The sequence below is a fragment of the Anopheles ziemanni genome, chromosome X (genome assembly GCF_943734765.1).
Source record: "Anopheles ziemanni chromosome X, idAnoZiCoDA_A2_x.2, whole genome shotgun sequence".
Taxonomy (NCBI): domain Eukaryota; kingdom Metazoa; phylum Arthropoda; class Insecta; order Diptera; family Culicidae; genus Anopheles; species Anopheles ziemanni.
In genome coordinates this window covers 4,321,029-4,341,875 of record NC_080707.1, presented here as the reverse complement: position 1 = coordinate 4,341,875, position 20,847 = coordinate 4,321,029, and the positions used below count along the sequence as shown (strand labels likewise).

Below are 20,847 nucleotides of genomic sequence, written 5' to 3'. Positions count from 1 at the left end.
ACCGAATCACGTTTGGATATTCCAAGACAAGAGGATATAAAGTAAAGTTGTGAAGCAAACCGACGGGACAGGAGGGGAGAAAAAAAAAGCAAACTAAATTAAATTGAAGTCTAATCTACTCGCGTGATACCGGTACGTCATAATTTGTATTATTTTTCGTATCAGGTATTAAATGTACAACACTCATCCCTCCCCCCCTTACCCCACAGACACACGTGTGCGCGCGGGCACACACACACACAGGCACGATTCCATGCTAGATTGACGTGGGCCTACAAACTGCGGCATGTGTCCACGTTGCGCATTCCATGCTTAAATTAGGTTGCGATTCGGTGATAAGTCGACGCTTGTTTTGGAACTGTTTTTTAGTACTACTGGTGACGCGGGTTTTATTGCGAGCGGTACGCAAAGCCGTGACTCAGTTCCAGCAATGCACGGGTTTTCGAATCTCGTATTTAGCCATCTACTCATATTGCCAAAATGCCGTTAGTCGACTGTAGTTCAGCAGACGGCTGTCCGGGGAATGTTCCGGAACGTTCGCCACTGGGAGTTGACAATTATTCAATCAGGAGCACCGATCAGCGACCGAGCTCCATCATGGCTTCACGGTTTCTTCTCGAAATGGTGGGGGCACAATTGGCCAATTGATGCCAGAGAGGAGTGGGGGGTTGCATGGGGGGATGGGAGGGATCGGGGTTAGTAATTTCAGACGACAACAACTACATGTTGTTGCCACCGTCGGCGGAGAACTTCTATTGGATCACGGTGTGCGCCTCGCCAAGATTGAGGTTACGTCGCCCTTCAACGTCGCGTGTTTCGCTCACGTTGCGCAGCACTTGCTTCCTTCATTCCGCTCCGCTGCGTAAGGCCAAATTGATCGGTCTCGATCAAGTCGAGCCCTCGCTTCGCAAAAACCTTTTTTTTCCCCCGAGCGGAAGCAGCCATGTTTCCCTTCGGTGCGTGCGTCTCGTCTGTTACGTTCTTTTTCATGCATGATCATACAGGATAACGCTCCAGACACTAACGTGTTACATTCGGCATTTACGACGACTGCACGATGACAAATAAAACAATAAAGAGCAGACTAACGTTGATGGCGTTTAATTGTTCTAGATGCGTGCAAGAAGCTGACGATCTTGTCTCTGGTCGAAGTGGGGAGGAAGGAGGCCGAGCGGGCCGGCCAGGATGGATAGTATTTTATGTATGTGGCGACTGGGGGCTGGAAAACGGCGGCTCGCGCGCTGATTGGTCGATTCATTTTGGGCTCGACCCAAACCGGTTCCAGGGTTCGCTGTCGTCGTGCCGCCGTTGTGCGGAGTTGTACGTCACCGCCCGTCACGGTCACAGCCGCGAGGTGGTGCGCACACACAGACGTACACGGCGCGGATCGCATGTTCCATGCAGTTTAATTGCCTGTTTCGCCGAAAATTCGGCATTTAACAAACGTAGCATAATATTCTCCTGCCTTATCCATTTCCTATATCCTTCGTTCTCCTTCCTTTCCGATGGCTGTAGTCTCATCTTCGGTGCGTCGAGTTTATTTCCTTTGCACTACCGTGCGCCTCCATCAACTCTCAAAATTAGACACGTTGCTTGATTTCTGCAAGCATAGCGAGCGAGTTTGTAAAACGAAATAAAACAAAACAAATGCACCTCCACCTCACGCCTAGCGTTGGTGATGCTGAGGTAAATCAGCTACGGCGGACTTTGACAGCGATTAATAAGCATTCGAACTGCACATGACTTCGGGTATTTGTCGATTTCGACCTTCCTTGTCGTGACCCTGTACGATGGACGAGTCATAAATAAGAAACAAGAAAACATTGGCCGGAAAAAAAAATGGCGGGCAGAACGAACCGATTGTTTGACAAAACAAAAAAAAAGGCTCGCTCGTGCTGGTAATCAGCCGGGAATGGCGGAAATAAACAACAAACAATAGGAGAATTTATTGTTCAAGGAACGTATTCTAGCTACATCTCGCTGAAACCGTACACATTTTGCATGCCGAATTCAAAAGAAAACAATCGCAAAACACGGCAAACAAATGGCAACCGTCTGGAGACCTTGAGGGGCGACTCGCGTTAAGAGATGTGTGTGTGTGTCGGCGAAAGCGAAAAAACAAGAAAACATTCGGGCGTGACAAAAAAATGTGCAAAACTTAAGCGGTGCCGAATTGGGTACTAAAAGGATGAAAAAGAAGTCGACACAAGTGAAAGAGGAAAACAAGTGCGTCCACTGTTTCGAAAAGGACGAATGGGGGGCTTACTTACTTAAGAAAACATCCGCCATTGTGGAAACAGGAATGAACGGAAAAGAATTATAGACGCAAAATATTAAAAACTCAAGTACAGTATTTTTATTTGAAAAATGGGAAGATATCAACTGCTGTCACTATGAAGTGAAATTATTTAATTTTGACTCAAATGAGGTTGACGTCCCTGTTTGGGCCATTGTCATCTGTATCGATGGCGAATCGCAATGTCAACCTTCGGATCCCGATTTTTGCTACACCGGACGACTACCGAGACGAGAATCATAACTCCGCAATGGAAAGGGTAAGGTAAACTGCCGTTGTTCACGTATGCGGTCGTCGTATTGTCTCCTCCCCGCACTCGCTCCCCACTTTCTTCCGATCTAAGCCTTCCCCCTTTCGGCCTCCGCCACCGTTCATCCACATGCTGCGTGGTTCGCTCGGAAAGTACGACGCAATTTCGACCGGGCCTACCCGAAATTATATAAATGTAGAGACAACCGCGACACGTCGTCCGGAGGCGGGGACGATAGGGGAAGGAGGGGAGGCTGTTAGCGGCATTTTTTTGGACACCGTGGCACACGCACACGCGCACATAAACGCATTCCAGTTTGGCCAGCCAACCCTACACCGCGGCGCTCCGCTACAGCCTCAGGCGTGCGGAGCCAGTCCTCAAGCGGTGGTAGGGATGATAAGCGAGCTCCTAAAATACAGACGAGAAACCGCGAGGAGCTCCAACCATGCATGCATATTGTCGTGGATTGCGATGCTGCGCAAAATGTGGAACCGCGGACGGGCCCATCACCAATACCAGTACCGGGCGCCGCAAGTTTTTGGGCTAATTTTTGTCTTAACCCTCGGACCGCCCGTGTTGGAGCCCCCCTCTCCGCAATAGACCCATCACAGTCTACAGGCGGCAGAAAACAAGTTATTTTTGAGCGGAACTTGGAACGCTATCGTCATCGGCATCGTGATGCAGCACTGTTTGGAGTGACGATGCCATGATGGTTATTACTACCGTGTCACTATGGAGAAGAAGATCCAAGGACATTGTTTTGCGCATGCGGTGAAGTGGTCTGCTGCGGGCAGGACCTCTTTTTTGCCTGGACCTGGACCAATTAGAACCAATTTGAAGAAACCAGATCCTAGTCCTAGTATCCTTCGTCAACTGTAGCCGCAAGATCCTTCAATCGGAAAGATCTTCTGCTACGGCAAAAGAGGAGCATGCATACATATCGAGCTATAGTAAAATCATCACTGTAATGACATCCACTTGTTACTGTTTCCGTCAAAATGCCCAATCACACTGTGTAGCTTCTCAAAGTTGGGGAAGGAAGTGATCCAGTGTGGACTGGTGTATGAATTCTAGTTGCTGTTAGCCTTTCCTTTCAACCATGACGGTGGCTAACGTTATGAGACAGTGAGACACCGCAAGCGAGCCTGTTTTTGCGCACAGACATGGAGCGGCTCCAAGGACATCGGATGTGTCCCATCGTGCATGGTGGGGGTGATGCCAAACCAGATCCCATATGCCACGCAGGTGCCACAAGTATAGCTGAAAGTAGGGGGCGCTAGCTACTTAACCGTTATGAAAGGCTAATCCTCTCCAGGGTAGACAAAGTGTTACGTGGGCTGTTGAGACTCGAAGGCGGAAGTTTACACATAGCAAAACCACGAATCCTTGGATCTCTTATAGATGTATCCACAAATTGTAAGTTTATGTCGTTCTTATTTTTGAAGCACATAACAAATGCATGACCATCTACAAGCGTTCTATGTTACAGAACATCTAATATAGGTGGAAAGCAAACATCAGCGTAAAAACCTGTTTACGTTTAAGATACTTGATCATCCGATCACCTGATGTCAGCTTCCGGTGCATTTGTTATCGCGCCGTTGATTCGCCCGGGCTGCTGGTTTGTTATTGCTGTGTGGCGTACGCCCCAACCGTTCCGGGAAGCACGAACTGTTCTTAACAGGTCCCTGTTAGTCAACTTGTTTTTTCAACAACAACAACAACAACACTCATGTGCGTCACAGCTCCGTCATTCGATCCGCGAGTAAATGCGCCTAGCAGTGCGTCTGTGTGCTCAAGGATGGTTTTGCAGTGTTGGCGACGCATATTCCGCAAAATGTAGCAATGCGACGAGAAGTAGCTATCAATGCCGTTTCCATTAAGAACGCGTGCGTATACCGGCGCTTCCAGATAGTCGTGCACCGATTGCAACGCTGTCAAGTCGACTAACCTAGAGGTTGACTATAAAAATGGCAACAGAATAAATCTGTCATATCTAGTGGATAAGCGCATGAAGCATTGCGGCAAGGACATACCGACAGTTCTAAGTCTTGCAAACGGAAGTGTGTGCAGTCCTTGAGCGAGCGTCAAGCTAAGGATCTGTTCATAAACATGACAGCAACCGTTACGATAACGACTTCTGCCGTACCGGTCACCACTATTCTAAGGCCTATGACTTCACTCTGCTTTCCTCCTGCCACCCCAACCCAGTCCCAGCAGCCTTTCCTCCTCTGCTTGCCGCAGTTCGTCGTACTTCCAGCTAGGAAATTGCGTGGTGCCCGTGCATTTGTTTTGCCCCTGGATGTTTACACACAAAAAAACCCACCCGTTTATTTCTCCCCATTGACATTCGAGTAGGTGACGAACTAATTACTACGTTTTAAGTTTCATTAGTACTAGAAGTCAGGGTCGAGTGTTTAGATGGGATGTCCAACGTTATCTAACACTATCGACGAACTAAAACATTTGCCTGCAAATTAAAGCGTGATTTTATACTTTCGAAGGACTTGAAGCGGGGACAAATGTCGTTCAAAAAAAGCTTTTTTCAACCTTCTGCCCAATAAAGATATCACCTAAAATAATATGTACAATGTAGCATTGATCGCCATTAGTAATCAAATTAGTGACCACGGCCTAATTGCCGCCAAACGATTTACAAACCCGTTTGTTGGGCAGCAGGCAGCAAAAAGTGCCCAATATTTGCCACATGGGAGGCTGATTTAAAAATATATACCGGTCGAAGTCAGTTAACGGATGGCTGTGAAAAATCCTTTAAATCGTTTAATCAACACTTGCCTACTAATTGCCGAGTAAACGACAGAAAAGAGATTTACATTGTTGGCTGGCAAATATTTGCAAACGATACTGTGACTGCTGTGAACTGGTAGACGGAAAGGATGGTTGTTTAAATAAACGAATTTCCATACATTATCGTACGATCCTGTCGACTGCAACCACCCTTAATGTCCTAGAAATGTAGGTCTAGCGCAACTAACTGGAAAAAAAATTGGGATGGAAAAATAGGAGCATGTGGCACACGACATCTCGGCAAAACAAGATAAACAACTCAATTTACTGCGCTTGTTGCGACGTTGTTTTGCTTGCCAGCGCTTGTGGCCAAAAGTTGTTTGTCCGGCGTGGGGTGTGCGTACCCGTGAGTGCTAAATTGCAGTTGATTGGTCGGCCGCCTGCCACTCCAAGGGGCGCGTCTTGGAGTTGGCATTTGAAAGAGAAAACACATTTTGAAGACTAACATTTGACTTAGCTTAAAAGCTTCCACAAATCTGCCGAGCAAAAACAAACGGGCCGGCCACAGGAGGTTTTCTATTTATTGTTTAAATTTAAGAACCTCTTGAACAATATTTCTAGCAAAATTTATACAGGAACGACAGGAACATCTGCATCACATCATTCTTTTCGTTAACGAATTTATCGCCCAGAAGTACGCAAGACGTCGATGACACGTAAAAGGATAGAGTTTGGCCAAGGCGGGAGACGCCACTGTGCGCGGGGTGAGCGCAGGACTATTCAACCGAAAATCTCCACACAACTACTCATGCATACGCCTCCGGGGATTGTTCGCGATTGCGATTTTGGTCGCACCAAAAAAAAACAAGAGAACAAACGAAACGAAAAACCGACTTTTTAAACAACGTAAAAAACACACTCTCGCACTCCAGCAGCAGAGGCTGGAGCGAACGTCAATGTCAGCTTATCAGAGCGCGCGCGCGGGGGATGTGCAAGGGTGGTTCGGTGGCACCGGCAAGGTGTGGACAGACCGCGACCGCGAACGTGGAAGTGCCTTGGGCAGGGTTTCGCGAAACCCGAACGCCGGGGCCGGGGCACGCACGCACGCACACGCGGCCGCTGGACCCGGGGTTCACGCCATCGCCGAAAAACAAGAACAATTTTAGGGCCAACCTCTCACCACCACAGCCCCAGCCGTCCGACGGGGGATTGTTTTTTTGGGACACGATACGCAGAATCGCGTCCTGTGTGTGTGCGCGCGCGCGGCAACCAAACGCCAACCGCGCACAGTGTTCCGACGTTCGATTTGTTCCTTTATAAGTTAAAAAAAATCATAAAAATGAGTACCTTCAAGCACACATTATTTCAACAAACAACGCACACGGAATCGTTTAATTTGAACGATAGTTAAAACTAAACGATCGACCATTTGCATTTGGGGGATTGACTTTGGTGCATAACGATTCATTTGGGCCGATTTAAACGATCGTCTATGTTAAGACAAATGATTTATAAATGAATCCAATTCATCAACCTCTGGGTGATTTTGCCTCTAACGCACGTTATTTTGAAATAGCTCATCAACTGTTGTCTCTAAAGCAACTGGTATTGAAATAGCTCATTGACAGTTGTCTCTAACGCATCTCATTTTGTCTCTAACTCATCCGACTATGTCTCTAACGCGTCTGGGTCAAGCCGAAAAATAAGGAAAAACCAAAGTAATTGTGGTTTTGGTACATTGTAAGACTCCAAGAACAATAAAAATTATTATTTGATATTCTTTAAATCTATTCTTATGTATTTTTGAACAATTTTGCGTTTAATTTTTATACGCTTGTGTTTTTTTGTTATATTTTTTTTGTAATATTTTTAAAAGCATCCTAACGACCCTCCGTTAGTGCCACCGAACGAAGGGCCACTGTGCGCCATGTCCGGCGATAATCGGCGGGCACGTCTCGTCGTGCGTCGCCAAAAGTTGCAAACTCCAGCAGATTCGTGCGTTCTCGTTCCGAGCGGTTCGGAAACAAGAAGTGGCACCAGAACGGCGGGTAGTGGTGGACAACGGGGAGAGAGAGAGAGGGTTGACTGCAGGGCGGGGGGTTGCCACTATCGGCGTAAGTCGAGCGCGAACACACCAACGTCCCGCTAGCCGCACCACGCGTGCCCTCCATCCAGCCCGTGGTGGTCGAACGATTCCTGAAACCGCGCAATTCGTCCCTTCCCAACCTGTTCCACCGAAACCCCTTTCATTCCCTCCCCGCCCCCCGATCGATTGATCGATCGTTCGATCGCGGAGCGATATATACGGTGGAATACTGTGAGCTCGCGCGCGCTCGTGGTGGTGGCACCGTTTGCTGTTGGTGGTCGTATAGCATCACGCTGATTACGCCGCTGCTCCTGCGGCCGGATCATGATGTCTAAACGCCTGCTGCGATAGGCCACGCGGCGGCGGCGAGCGGTTGCGACGTGTGGACAAGCCCGAGGATGGCCGAGCCTGCGAGAAGCCGGACACTTTAATTCCCGCGCCGAGCGCGAAGGCCCGTCAGTGTCGAATTGCTTCTTCAGGAGTGCGCAAGTAAAGCGAGTTGCGAAAGCAGGCAAGAAATTAGCGGCATTGCACAGGGAAAAAGCAAAGAAACACACACACACACACGGAGCTCAACACAAAACGGCAAACGTTTCCAACTAGCAGCAAGCAAACACAGGCGAGCGTATCAACCGAAGGACATCCACCGACAAAAAAAAAACGCTAGCGATCCTTGCTGTGCGCGTGTGTGTTTCCCGTTTTTGTTATTGTTTTATCTCCGAGCGATATAAAAGGTACGAAGGAGCAAATCAAAATCCCGGGGGCAACAAAATCTACCAACCAGCGAGACATATCTGTGTGCCAAAGTTAGATAAACCATTATGCGAAGACAAGCAACGATCTGCTAGTGAGGATAGCCAGGCTTTGCCCCCCCCCCCCATTATCCTGCTGTGGTTGTTGTGTATTTCGTTAGAAACGGTTCCATATATATTTGTTGGATCCTGCCCCCTCCTGTTGATCCCAGTATTTGACAACGGGGTGCGCATGTGACAGCGGTAAGCCGAATTAGTAAACGCTGTTTTGCCATCCTGTCCAGCCACTGGATAACACGTACGCCTTGGGCGAACTACTAAAAAGAAGGAAGGGAAGAGTTAATGAAACTAGAGTCAGAGAGCAATAAAAAAGGTTATGTAAGCACCAGTGAAAGGAAAAGTGTACTGGCAAAAGGAGGTCTGCTCGGGCTCGGTGCGGAGAACTTAGGCAAGCGAAAACAGATTGCTTGAAAATAGTAATTCTACATTTTTTCACCAGGCATTTACATTCGGTGCGTAATAAGGTCCATCGTATAAGAGAAATTCAATTCCGATTTTACGCCTGGACTCGCTAACCACGTGCGTGCGTGTGCTATTATTACTGGTGTGCAAATAACGATTCCTGATTCTCGTGCGTGGCCGGTGTCGGTGCGGAGAAGCTAGTCAACAAAACGACCTCATCTCACAACATTTCAACCGCTTTCTCGCTCCACAGGCCAGAGACACACGCCGGAAGCCGGAAGCTTTGGTACAGATAAATAAAATTAAACGTACCAAAGTACGCAGGACACGCGGTACGAGCAACTGGCGGTAGCAGCCGAGTGCCCTTCACACATCACATCAACAAAGAGTGCAAGTAATCAACAACAGCAATAATGGTCCTGCGGAGCAAGGTAAGAGAGCAGCCTTATCACTTATGTAGTCCAATTTTAAACTGTTGCGCTGAAACAATATTATCGCTTCGAAATAGTGCACAAATTTGTATGGGTCTTCGTTTTTTATCATCAGCTAAAAAGTGCTCGAAACCACAAGGGGAGTGAATGTGGCAAAAAAAACAAAAAAACGAAAACCTACACCAACAACAAGATCGATAAGCAACGACAACAAGCGAGAATTTACTTAAATCAACAACAAGCAGCAACCCTAAGACGGTTGGAAAAACTTGTTTCTGCTGCCTTCCCAAATGCGGCGTGTCTGCGAACGTGCCGCTTGTCGCTTTCGCGTCCAGCAGATGGTTGTTTTCCTCTTGTCTTTTTTTTATTTATGTTCTTTTTTTGGCACTACACAACCCCAAACCACTTGCTTCTCCTCCATGGTGATTTGTTAATGAACGAATTACTCCATGTGGCACCCGAGTCTAGACCCCGCGTACGATCGAGAACGATCCAGAACACCCTGAACATTGGCTCTGTGGAAAGGGGAGGGTGTTCAAGACGGAACGGTAGGATGACGTGGTCAGCTTCGTTCTGCGCCTTTCTCAACAAGGTGTTAGATTGTACGTGTTCAAGGGGGCTCGTCGTCTTAAGAAAACAGGCTGGTTTCAATACCGTGCTGTTGCTTAGAGTACAGCAACATCAATCATCTCTCACTCTCTAAGATCGAGCTAGAGCGAATATCGAAATATGATCTAGTATGGTGGAGGGCACCCAGTATCGAGAGGCGTAGGCAGTTCTAATGCATTCAACCACGGAAATACTAGAACTGGTGAGCCATATGCGGAAATGCGCCGACATCGAAGGACGTCACCAGAGACATGGTGGATGTTGTTCCACCAGTTGCGCTCCTGCCGGGACTAGCCCGGTTCCTCCGATCCATACAAGACCAGAGTACCAGAGTTCATTGTACATCGGGAAGGCCGGCAGGTAATTACCTGCTCCACGACGGTGCCGGAGATCTGCACCAGTTTCGCTTGCACTCGCGAGCGACTGGCGCCACGGCTAGGATGTAGTCGTCAACCCGAGTCACGTGGAGCGTCATGCAAGTGGCAAGTGGAGTCGACAATTTCAGCTCGCAGCAGTAGAGGTTAGTGAAACCATCACCCACCGCAAAAGTGCTAAGTGAGCGCTCGATCACAGAACGGCCATGCCACAACAATGGGTTAAATTGATCTATTTGTACGCCTAGAGCCGTTGGTCGGACGGACCCCTTGTTCTACGGCTTTCGCGTGTGGGTAGTACAACAGCTAGTGCTATTTGCATACCACGGAAAGGGGGACAGCACACACACACTCGCCGCCTTGGTCGCATTTTTAATTGCTGAGTCCGGGTTTTTGATCCAGTTGCCGCAGAGTGTTGTTGTGTGACCCCCAGGACAAATTTTTGCGACCGCTGGCAGATCTGGCCCTCGTTCGCCACCAATCCGCTCTCCGTTGTCCACCTGGTGTCGGTAACTTTCAGCCTCACCTTGTACTCAGCATGAGCGGGGCGACTGAAACACGGCACTGCCCACCAAGCGCCGGTGAAGGTACGACCTAATGGATCAATTTAGTTCGCGATCATTCCCCGGCATGGAGTTGACCGATACGATCTGCAACGCCCTCCCTACCCTAACACTGCTGCTGCATCTCCTAACCAAGCCGAACGGAACAGGGACCCAGATGGTAACAAATAAACACTAACCCCGCAACTATCAAACTGCAGTATGATGAAACACATCACCAGCATTACCGGGAACACCAATCAAATCGTTGCAAAACACTAGATGCGGCGAACAGCTGCCATCGTAATTGCAAAGGGTAGAGCTTATGACGGACGATCACCTGCTTTAGTGGCGCACGACATTCCCCTAGTGAGACTTCCCCAACATCTCCCCGAGGAGAGTACCTGTTCGAATGGTATATAGACAAGCTAATGTCCGACTCGAGATTCGAACCGAAGACTTCTACGATCTCCAGCACATCGTAAAATCCCAATTCCTCAGAATGGCATTAGCTCATTGGAATAACTGAAAATGAAAAGGCTGGAAAAAAGAACATTTCTCACGAAGTGCATATGTTTGTGATAACAGGAGAAGGCACCCATCAGGCTTACCTCGCTACTAGGACGCAAGTATCGAAAAACAAAAAAACCCCTTAGTCACCCGTTCGGACATTGCGGTAGAGTACAGCATACTGCAAATGTGGGGATGTGGTTGCCAGTTCAGATAGGTCTTATCATACCCGCCAGCGTGGGACTCCTTTGGTATAAGCTCTCGCTTCCTTTGTCAAAAGGCTCGGCCACACTTGCCACTCACCGGCTCTTATCGTCGACTTCGCTGTTTTGACCTTGTGTGCCGCGTACAGGATCAACGGCGGTTGATTGGTTCCCGATTGGTGTGTCCTTTTCGGTGTAAGGTGTTGCAGGCAACCGACCGCCGAAAGCCCGCCCCATTGGCTACACAAAGTGCCTGGCGTCCGCCCTCCTCTTCTTATCGCCGGTGACGTCGATCAATTCGCGATTCGCATTTCATCATCGAAACGCTTATCGATCCACGATCCCTTGCCTGGTAACTACCGGGAAAAAAAGGTGCCACGGTGTTTTTCAACCACCACGGAGAGGCAAATGGCGGCACTGGACCGGTGCGGGGAACTGGTAGGAGGAGTCTCGTGAAATATGGGTGCCGGGCCGCGTGCTTAGCAGAATTGCTCCGATGACCGACTCCTCCATGGTGCCGTTGCCGATAGTGCGGCGGCTGGGCAAAATGGACACGCCGAAAACGGCAGGCAAACTGTGAACCAAAACAGCGCACGAGAGGCAGATTAAAACACGATGGCAATTTTAATGTACCAACTATCTGTATATATGTACAACAAATGATAATCGCGCGTCGGTAAGGTAAACATGATGAGCCTACGCGAAAACCACAACATTTCTTGCATCCGTGGCAAAATAATGTGATTGATAAGGCAGCCGCCGCCCCTTCGGGCCGCCCGGGTGCCTTTAAGCGAGCCGCCGCCGACGGCGTCTTATCGCGCTTGCGCCTCAGGTTTTAAAAGGCCGGGGCAGGGAGGAAATTGGGAACGATAGGAGGGATGTTCCTTTTCTGCAGCAACGTTTCGACAAAGAAGAAAACGAACCGCATGGCCTTTGCCAAGACACGGCACGGCACGGCGAACGACGGTGGTATGGCAACAACGGAGGAGGGCGAGGCGCGCTGGGGAAAAAAAAAACAAAATATGCCACAAAGGCCTGTTTGTGCAAGTGGCAGTATTCGGCAAGTTTGGCAGACTGGAATGGTGGGGCGCTGGGAGGGGGATGTTTGCTGATATGGAGATAGCGGAGGAAGAGGGGGAGGGGAAGAGGAAGAAAATGCGGGAAACGTGGTGTGGCACGAGATGATGCCGCGTCACGCAACCGCAACGTACGCAAAGCGGGCGCCACAAAATGTGCCACCGTGGTGACGTCTTTGCGGATACACGTTCTTTATTTCCTCTTCTGGAGCAAATGTCTGGAGTCTGTCCCTTTATCAAAACCATAGCAAGATACCAATTTTTTATGATTTACCGCACTGCTTGCGAACAAAAGCGTATGTTTAAATAGGAAAAATATAATTAGGCATATGGAAAAGTGTATGTTTCTTTAACACTTTGTCTACCAAGCGTCTTAAGAACATGTCTAAGTCTACTGTATCTAAGGATACATTAGGATATCAGAACAGACTACCTACCAACTCCTTTGTGGGTAGTCCAAGCGCTGAAGTACAGCTCTCTTCCTACTTCCTTTCCCTTTCGCGTGTACATTTCATAGGCTTATCAGTAGTCTACGTCACTTCAGCTGACGACACGGGGAAAACCAACTTTGTTTTCTTTTAAATGTTGGCCCATTTGAAGGAAACATGCTCAAGTGCGACACCTGCAAAGCGCAATTGGATGGAATACAAAGCAAGAAAGTGTTTGACGAACAACATCTATTGCTTCTCAAAAGCGTAAAGCGCCAGTTTGCAACGTAGCTGATGGCAAACAGCGAGAAACATCAGTTATCAGCGCCTGATGAGCCACTATGAGCATCACTTGTGATGAGGTTTGCCGTTCGACAGGCGCACCCCAGATAGCGATCGACATCCAGCTGATCATTTCGATTCTTTTCCATCGACAGAACCTGGTCCGGTACGTGTTCCAGAACCAGCACAAGCTCATCCAACAGCTGCTCGTCCAGAGCCAGGTCCGGCTGTGCAGCGGCCATGGCGGCATGCAGCAGCAGGCCCAGCTGCGGGTGGACGAGGAGGACAGCTTCCCGAAGCTGGCTGAGGTGGCCCCGATCGCTGCCCCGTTCCCGATGACGCTCGAGCATGCGGCCGACGTGGGCGAACAGTTTAAGGTAAGTGTGTCCTGATGGCAGCCGAGAGCGTACTACGCCGCACAGTAGCAACCCAAAGAATTCGTGCCACTCCACGGCCGCCCGGCCAATGATGTACCACGCGCACAGTCTTGCATCAGCAGCGCGTAAACAAACACGCTGGCATGCTTCAGGCGCGTGCTGGCGATGGCGTCGCAGTTGCCAAACTGCGCCAACAACCGGATCCCACCGGTCAGGTTGGCAGGTTAATGAAATGCCGTCGCCGAAGGTGCCATTGCTCGCCAAATGCTAATCTGGCGCTCCACCACCGTGAACTTGACCTGCCTTTGTGTTCACCATCTCATCAGTCCGGTTTAGTGGTACCTTTCTTTTGCAGGCTTTTTGATGCATTTTCATACGCGGTCGATTGCGTGATATCGTTTGTTTGCTAGTTTTGCTTCCGACGGGACGGTCTTTAAAAAAATGACGCTTATCGGAATCGACATAGACGTCGCATATCGATCGATAACGTTTCACTACGAGGAATGTTGGATATCGCCGATCGATATAAATTCATTGATCGATAAGGCAGGCTGCAATGGAACTAAAATTCAACTACACTGCTTAATTGGTACATATAATAAACAGCTACCGAACAGATAGACATTTGTGGAGAAGAACAAATGGTTGTAGTTCACTCTTGCAAGATATTTTCAATTCGTCATTATTTTTTAGTACTTCGCCATCGATCGATATCCCGAATAGGCCAAACTGATTGATTCAGTTAAAGATTGATGTATGAAGATACGTCACCAAAGATATCTGACGACAGTATCAGAGACTGTTACAGAAGCTTCCCTTCGAACTCCCTAGTCGCAGAATAGTGGATGATGAAACATCGTTTCAGATTGCGATTCCCAGGCAGAGTTCTTAACCTTGTATTGATCTGTTTGACTTGCAGTATTCCGACCTGAGCGTCCGCTTGGCAGCTCCCCACCAGCTAAATCCGAAGCCCGATGTGGACGACCTGGCGTTCGGCAAGTACTTCACGGATCATATGCTGCGCGTCCCGTACCACCGGCGGCTCGGAGGCTGGCAGAAGCCGGAGATCACGCCGATGGAGAACCTGAACCTGCACCCGGCAGCCAAGGTGTTCCATTATGCGATTGAGGTAGGTGTTTCGCTATCCACTCCACGGGTAGCATGAGCTCGCTAACGGTCTGTGTACGTTTCGTGTGGTTGTAGCTGTTCGAGGGTATGAAGGCGTACCGCGGGTACGACGGCAAGATTCGTCTCTTCCGCCCGGATATGAACATGGCGCGCATGAACGTCACCGCCTACCGGTCCGGCCTGCCGACGTTCGAGGGCGAGGAGCTGATCAAGGCGATGGCTCGCCTGGTGATGATCGACTCCGAGTGGGTTCCGCACACCGAATCCGCCAGTCTCTACATCCGCCCGACCCTGATCGGCATCGAGGTAGGTTACGTGCGGTTATGTCCGTCTTCCATCGCGACGACACTAACGCATGTCCGCTTCTTATGCTTCTAGCCCACGCTCGGTGTTGCGTCATCGGACTCGGCACTGCTGTACACCATCCTGTCGCCAGTCGGCCCATACTTCAAGCCCGGTGCCAGCGGCCTGAAGCTGTACGCCGAGCCGAAGTACACGCGCGCCTGGCCCGGCGGTGTCGGTGACCGCAAGGTTGGCTCCAACTATGGCCCCACCATCCACGTGCAGCGCGAGGCCCTGCGCAATGGCTGCCACCAGGTGCTGTGGCTGTACGGTGACGACCATCAGCTGACCGAGGTCGGCGTGATGAACATCTTCATGCTGTACATGAATGAGAACGGAGGTCTGTAGTCTGTGTAGCGCGTAGATCTCATCGCCCCCCCCCCCCCCGAACTAGCTAACTAACCCTCTATTTCGTAACCACCAAAAAACAGAGCGTGTACTAGTGACGCCTCCGCTGGACGGTCTCATCCTGCCCGGAATCACGCGTGATTCCATCATTCGCCTCTGCCACCAGTGGGGCGAGTTTACCATCAAGGAGCAAAAGTTCACGATGCCGCTGGTGAAGAAGCTGGCCAAGGAAGGACGGGTAGGTACCTCAAAATGACACACACGTCAACAACAAGCTGATCGTGTTCTTGCTCTCTCTTTGTTCTTACAGCTACTGGAAATGTTCGGTGCAGGCACGGCGGCCGTCATCAGCCCAATCGAACACATCGCGTACATGGGCGAGGAGATCTTTGTGCCGACTGAATCGCACGACAACCCGCTGTACCGGCGGCTATACAACACCCTCACCGACATCCAGTACGGCAAGCTGGACCACCCTTGGGCCTACGTCATAGACTGAAGTGGGCCGATGGGCCGCTCTAGTTCGTCTCGCTGGATCCCTCGCACCAACACCACTCCCTCCATTTATCCCTTCCCCCCACTGTTACTTCCGGGCGCCACTCCGGCCGGTTGGAACCAATCACTGACACTGAGTATACCCAATCCAGTGCGAGACAAGTAGTCACTCTGTCCTAGGCCAGCTGCCTAGCGAGGTAAGCCCTCCTAGAGCACAGCTTTTGAAGCATTCCAACCGTTGCGAACCAGCGCCACCTCGATGTGTCGATATTAGTTTACGATGTATAATCACTCGAAAAAGATTCTCTCAAGTTAAGTAGGACGCAAGGGTTCTACCAGGTTTATCTTCTCTCCACCCAAACACACTTCCCCCCCCCCCCCCCCCCCCCCCATCTTGCCTCTGCCCCCCCGGTGTCGGCTCGCTTCGTCTGGTTCGGGGCAGTTCATTTAATCTTTTGCTTAGCTAAGTCTCCCCGCCCCAAAACATGCGCTGCTATCTTAATTGCGAAAGACATTGCGAAATTACTTGTGATACCGTGTTGCAATTTCAAAACAGCTACAAACGAAGGAGAGAGGGTGTGCGTTAGTAGCAAGTAGTCTATCGAGCTGCTGTCCGCCCCGGTGTGTCCTTGCACCCAGTGCAGATTAATTGGAAAATACAACGCAGCGGATGTCAATCAAACCATAATTTTCTTTTTTGGAAAAAGTAATCTACGTGGTAGCACTAGCAATTTTATTCTACACGCGTGACTGCGTGTGAGGAACAGGAATGTTGAGGGAACACATTGAAAAGGCAGAGCGACGGAGCGAGCGAGAAACAGACAGCAAGAAGGATGAATCGTTTCCAGAACATGGATGTTTTTGGGTAACTTTTCCCTTTTAGCTGCTTGTCGGAATGTGCATTTACTAGAATTTTAAGGTAGGGCTTTACTTCAAAGTGTATTTATAAGTAAGCGAATGTAGGCACCTAGCTGGTGGAGTCGAGACAAATACTATGCACAGGGGGTTCGTAAGCGGCTACCAAGCAGCTCGCGGAACGCACACTTGTGCTGTACTGTGGTTTTTTCCCCGCCAGCGTGTAGCCTGTTGTGGCGTTCGATCTAGGATTGGAAAAATGTTTCACGACCGTCCGTTGGCTTTTCGATTGAAACTTGGCTTTTGCTTCTGGCAGGTGTAGAATCAATTCTACTGAAATGATGTGACGGAGGGTTAGAAGAGAAGCTAAGATTAAACAGATGCTAGCGAAGGAAAGACAAACCCATCCATCCCGAGGGAGGATGGGGGGAGGCGTTGATAGTAGGACCCCAGCCCACCATTTCAATCCCTTAGAGCAGGTGGCTTTTCAAGCACGATCGCGATGATGGCCACCGGCCAAAACCCTTCCACGGGGCAGCACGAGCGCCACCGCGACTCGCGATATGGTTTTCTCTTGTGATAGGGCCTTCCGTAGATATTCTTTTTTTTTGTGCGTACTTTAAGATTATTTTATTTTATTTTTTTTTGTTTTGTACACACTTAGGTATTTAATAAACCTATTTTATTTTTTTCCTTGTTTAGAAAAACAAAACAATTTGTCGTACAAATGAAAACAGAAAGTGCATTTCCCCCGATATATCTATATACGTGGCCCCTTTTTTTGTACATATAGAGAGAAAAGGGGCCCCCCCCCTAGCTTGTGGGAGAGTCGGCTTTGCGTGATCCCCGCTACGGAGCGCTCCGATTGGAACTGTCCCCCGTGGCGCCGCAGCGACGGCACGAAAGTTTCGACAGGAGTCGAAGTCTAGCTCGGCAGCACGGCAGTCCCTCTTTCCCGGGCATAAGAATATTCCCAAGTTTTAAGTCTAACGCGTAACGGAAGTGTCATACATTGCAAAATTGTAAACCCGTTGTAGTGTTTTAGTACAAGTACATCAAACAATAAACTATTGAAAGAGTTCCTCAATGTATCGACGTTACTAGATTCTTTTGAGATGAAAGTGGTCCATTTTAATTATAGCAATTGGACTGTTTAGTTCCAGATACAGCTACCACTATATCCGAAAGTTAGAACCGAACCCATTGTTAATAAAATATATCTTTGGCATCTTCTTCTTGGCGTAACGATCTTGTTGGTCATGCCCGTTTAGGGCTTACATGACTGTTTCCATTGTGTACGTGGATAGTCAGTCCTCTTGTACAGGGGAAGGAACCCACGCCGACGAGGTCCTCTTTGGCATAGATTGTTTAATTTACTTTTCGTTTGTGACATTAACATCGCTCCATCAAAACGGTGCTATAAATTACAAATACATAAAGATTGTTTTCTTAAAACGTAGAAAATTGTCAACGCGCCCACAGATCTTCTCAGTTATCAGCTACATACCTAACGAGCCATGGAATGAGAACCTGTAAGGATCGGTGGTACTATCAGTTGCGTGAGACCGCAAAGCTGTTTATTATGTTTATAGTTAGCGGTGCCCTGCGGACGAAATCTCGTTTTTGGACCGCGCCCCACACATTCCAGCCTAGGGATTTGGTAACCCGCGTGAACTCGTCTGGCCGACGGTCGACAACGCGGTTCGAAATGGCGGTGTAACATCCGCCGCTTATCTCATCTATTACTGAAAATGGAAAAAGATCAGGTCAATTGACGGCCCCGACGACAACGGCGCGCCCGCGGATCGGATGGGAATACAGCATGTTCTAGGCACGCACACACACACGAGAGAACACGCGGTTAAAATTGCCCGCAGCAATTGCAGAGCGAATTACTGTTAATATGGTCTCTGCCGGTGCTTATCGCCACTTCGAGCGATCGTCCACACTCTGGCACGTCGACGACGTCAATCGGACCGCTACCAAACCTGAACTGTTGCCGGCTCGGATGTCAAAGACCCTACGCCGCCGTGGTTATCAGCCTCGGGGTGAATTTTCGGTAGCCCGTGCGTGTTCGGGATTGATTTTTCCTCCTTCGCTGGATTACTAAAATGAAATGTTTAAACTCTAAACTATTTCCCAGCACAGTCGTCCGTATTGAAAGGGCTGAATGGTTCAGGTGTAGAAGCCACTTCGAACCGGAAGTTGAAACTGTGACGGATTTGAAATATGTGTCTAGTTTGCGCTCGGAAGTATGCAAACCACCGAGGCTCACCGAGCCAGCGGGATCTTCATACACGTCACCGCGTCCGGTCAGAAAGTTCGACGGCATGTCCACCGCCCGCCATCGCTGATAAGCAATATCTTATGCTAACAAACCCCCGGATGTGTGTGTGTTCGTTTGGGTAGAATTTGGTGGCTTGGGTTTCTCTCGACTGCATTCAGCCGCTGCACGCGAGATAAATTGAAAACTTCTGCCAAGGGAGGTAAATTCGGATGTAGCGTATAGAATTGCCGTGGGATACAACGCTCCGGAAGCCGTAACGATGTGTACGTTCGACTAGGCTAGTCTTCTCGTGCACCGATTGCAAATACATTCTTGTCGAGGTAGGAGAAACCGGGGGGTAAATGCACCGGCTGTAGCGCAAACATTTCTAGGATGCATCAGCTCAAATTATAAATATTTTATAACGATCGCACCAGGTTTACCTGCACACGATTTGAAAACAAAAATAGAGGAAAGTGTTGCTAAAAAAAATACCCAGGCTCTTTTTTAGCTGAGTTAAGTCATTTTAAACAAAAAGAAGTGATAGAATACTTTAATAGCTTGTCTAATACATCTAATACATCCTGAGATGTTGAAGAAGAAACATAATCAACCAACTCAAGATGGTACCTAAATAATACTGAACAGCATTGGATTCACCGGCTTATGTAAGGCAGAGATTGTACCTTTTCTGCATCCGCAACTCACAAGTTATTAATTTAAGATATTTAATATTGAAATATACGATGTAAAATTCATTGCAACAAAACATTTTTTTTATTTGGAGTTGCTCTTCAAAAATCTTCATTTTTATAACAATTTAAGAGTTTTGATAAAGTTTTTTTTTCTTTTGCAGTAGAAGAGAGGTTAGATAATCTAACTATGAAAGTTTGAAGTATTTTCCATGAATGGTTTGCGAGAAATAATTTTTTTCCGCTTAAGGGGGGGCATTTTGCCTCACATTTCCTTACATCAATTGGAAGCATTCAACCCAATAACGGATGGTTAAAAATTAAAGAGCGGGAGGGGGGGGGGGGGGGGAGGGGGAGATTGGTGTCTTTTTCCCAAAAAGTGTATGTTGTTCTCGAAATTGGCACAACGCTTGATTTAAAGCTTTAAATCGCATGATTGGCATGAAGTTACCTTTAAGGCTCTTTAACGACCCACACATACGACAGTGTAATGCCGGTGTAATGACCATTCTGATGGGACATCATCAGGACCGAATCAGGATGGTCATTAAATGAATCATTAGCATGATTGCTTCAGTCGACGCAAGTAGTAGTAGTGTACGATTCCTATGCTGTAGCGGGAAGGGAATGTGGCCAAGGGGGAAGACGTAGGCCGGGATGCATCGGCACATGTATGCTGCCCCCCGCCCCATCCCCCACCCTCCTTCCATCCCTTGGGCTGGAGTCTCTCGTGGAGTGGTCTGTTCTCCTGCTCTCGCAGCGGAAACGCAGAATCACGCACCGCTGTATCCATCTCCATCGCGCGTGCGCCCTTTTCGCGCCACTCGCGGCAGGCAATCTCGCGGACTCTCCCCGGAGGCGGCCGCATGTATTGTATGCATCTTCGCACTCTCGCGATATATCGCCACACCGCCGTGTCCGCCGCCATATGCCGATTCGTTCCGGTTCACCAAACGCGATGTGACAACGCGACGGCAGCGGCTTTGGGGAAGAAAAAAATGAAGCACAAAACATCAACCGTACTGCAGTTACACGCACCACCATGCCGGGTTGGGCCACGGTCGGCGGTTGTGTGCGGCGCTGTGGTGTCTCTTGGCGGCGCTTAGGCGTCGGGAGCTTAGTGCCGATCGCTCGAATGCTTAGTCTACGTACAACCGGCGCCGCGATTACACTTGCAATGGTATGCTGTGCGATGCGATGTTAGTGCTGGATTGCTCTGTTGTCGATTATCTACGCGCTGTAACGCCGGATAACGGTTCGATTAATCCGCAAGCCCGCTGAACGTTAGTGAACCG

The 20,847-nt window shown here is 49.0% G+C and overlaps 1 protein-coding gene across 1 annotated transcript; it reads left to right on the top strand.

Moving 5' to 3' along the window:
- The first annotated feature begins 8,858 nt into the window (after positions 1 to 8,858).
- On the top strand, positions 8,859 to 16,055 carry LOC131290759 (branched-chain-amino-acid aminotransferase, cytosolic). Its single transcript, XM_058319934.1, has 7 exons — positions 8,859 to 9,025; positions 13,205 to 13,426; positions 14,346 to 14,555; positions 14,630 to 14,860; positions 14,933 to 15,236; positions 15,328 to 15,482; positions 15,555 to 16,055. Exons 1-7 carry the CDS (start codon positions 9,008 to 9,010, stop codon positions 15,741 to 15,743), a joined length of 1,329 nt encoding a protein of 442 aa, XP_058175917.1. The 5' UTR covers positions 8,859 to 9,007; the 3' UTR covers positions 15,744 to 16,055.
- The last annotated feature ends 4,792 nt before the right edge of the window (positions 16,056 to 20,847 follow it).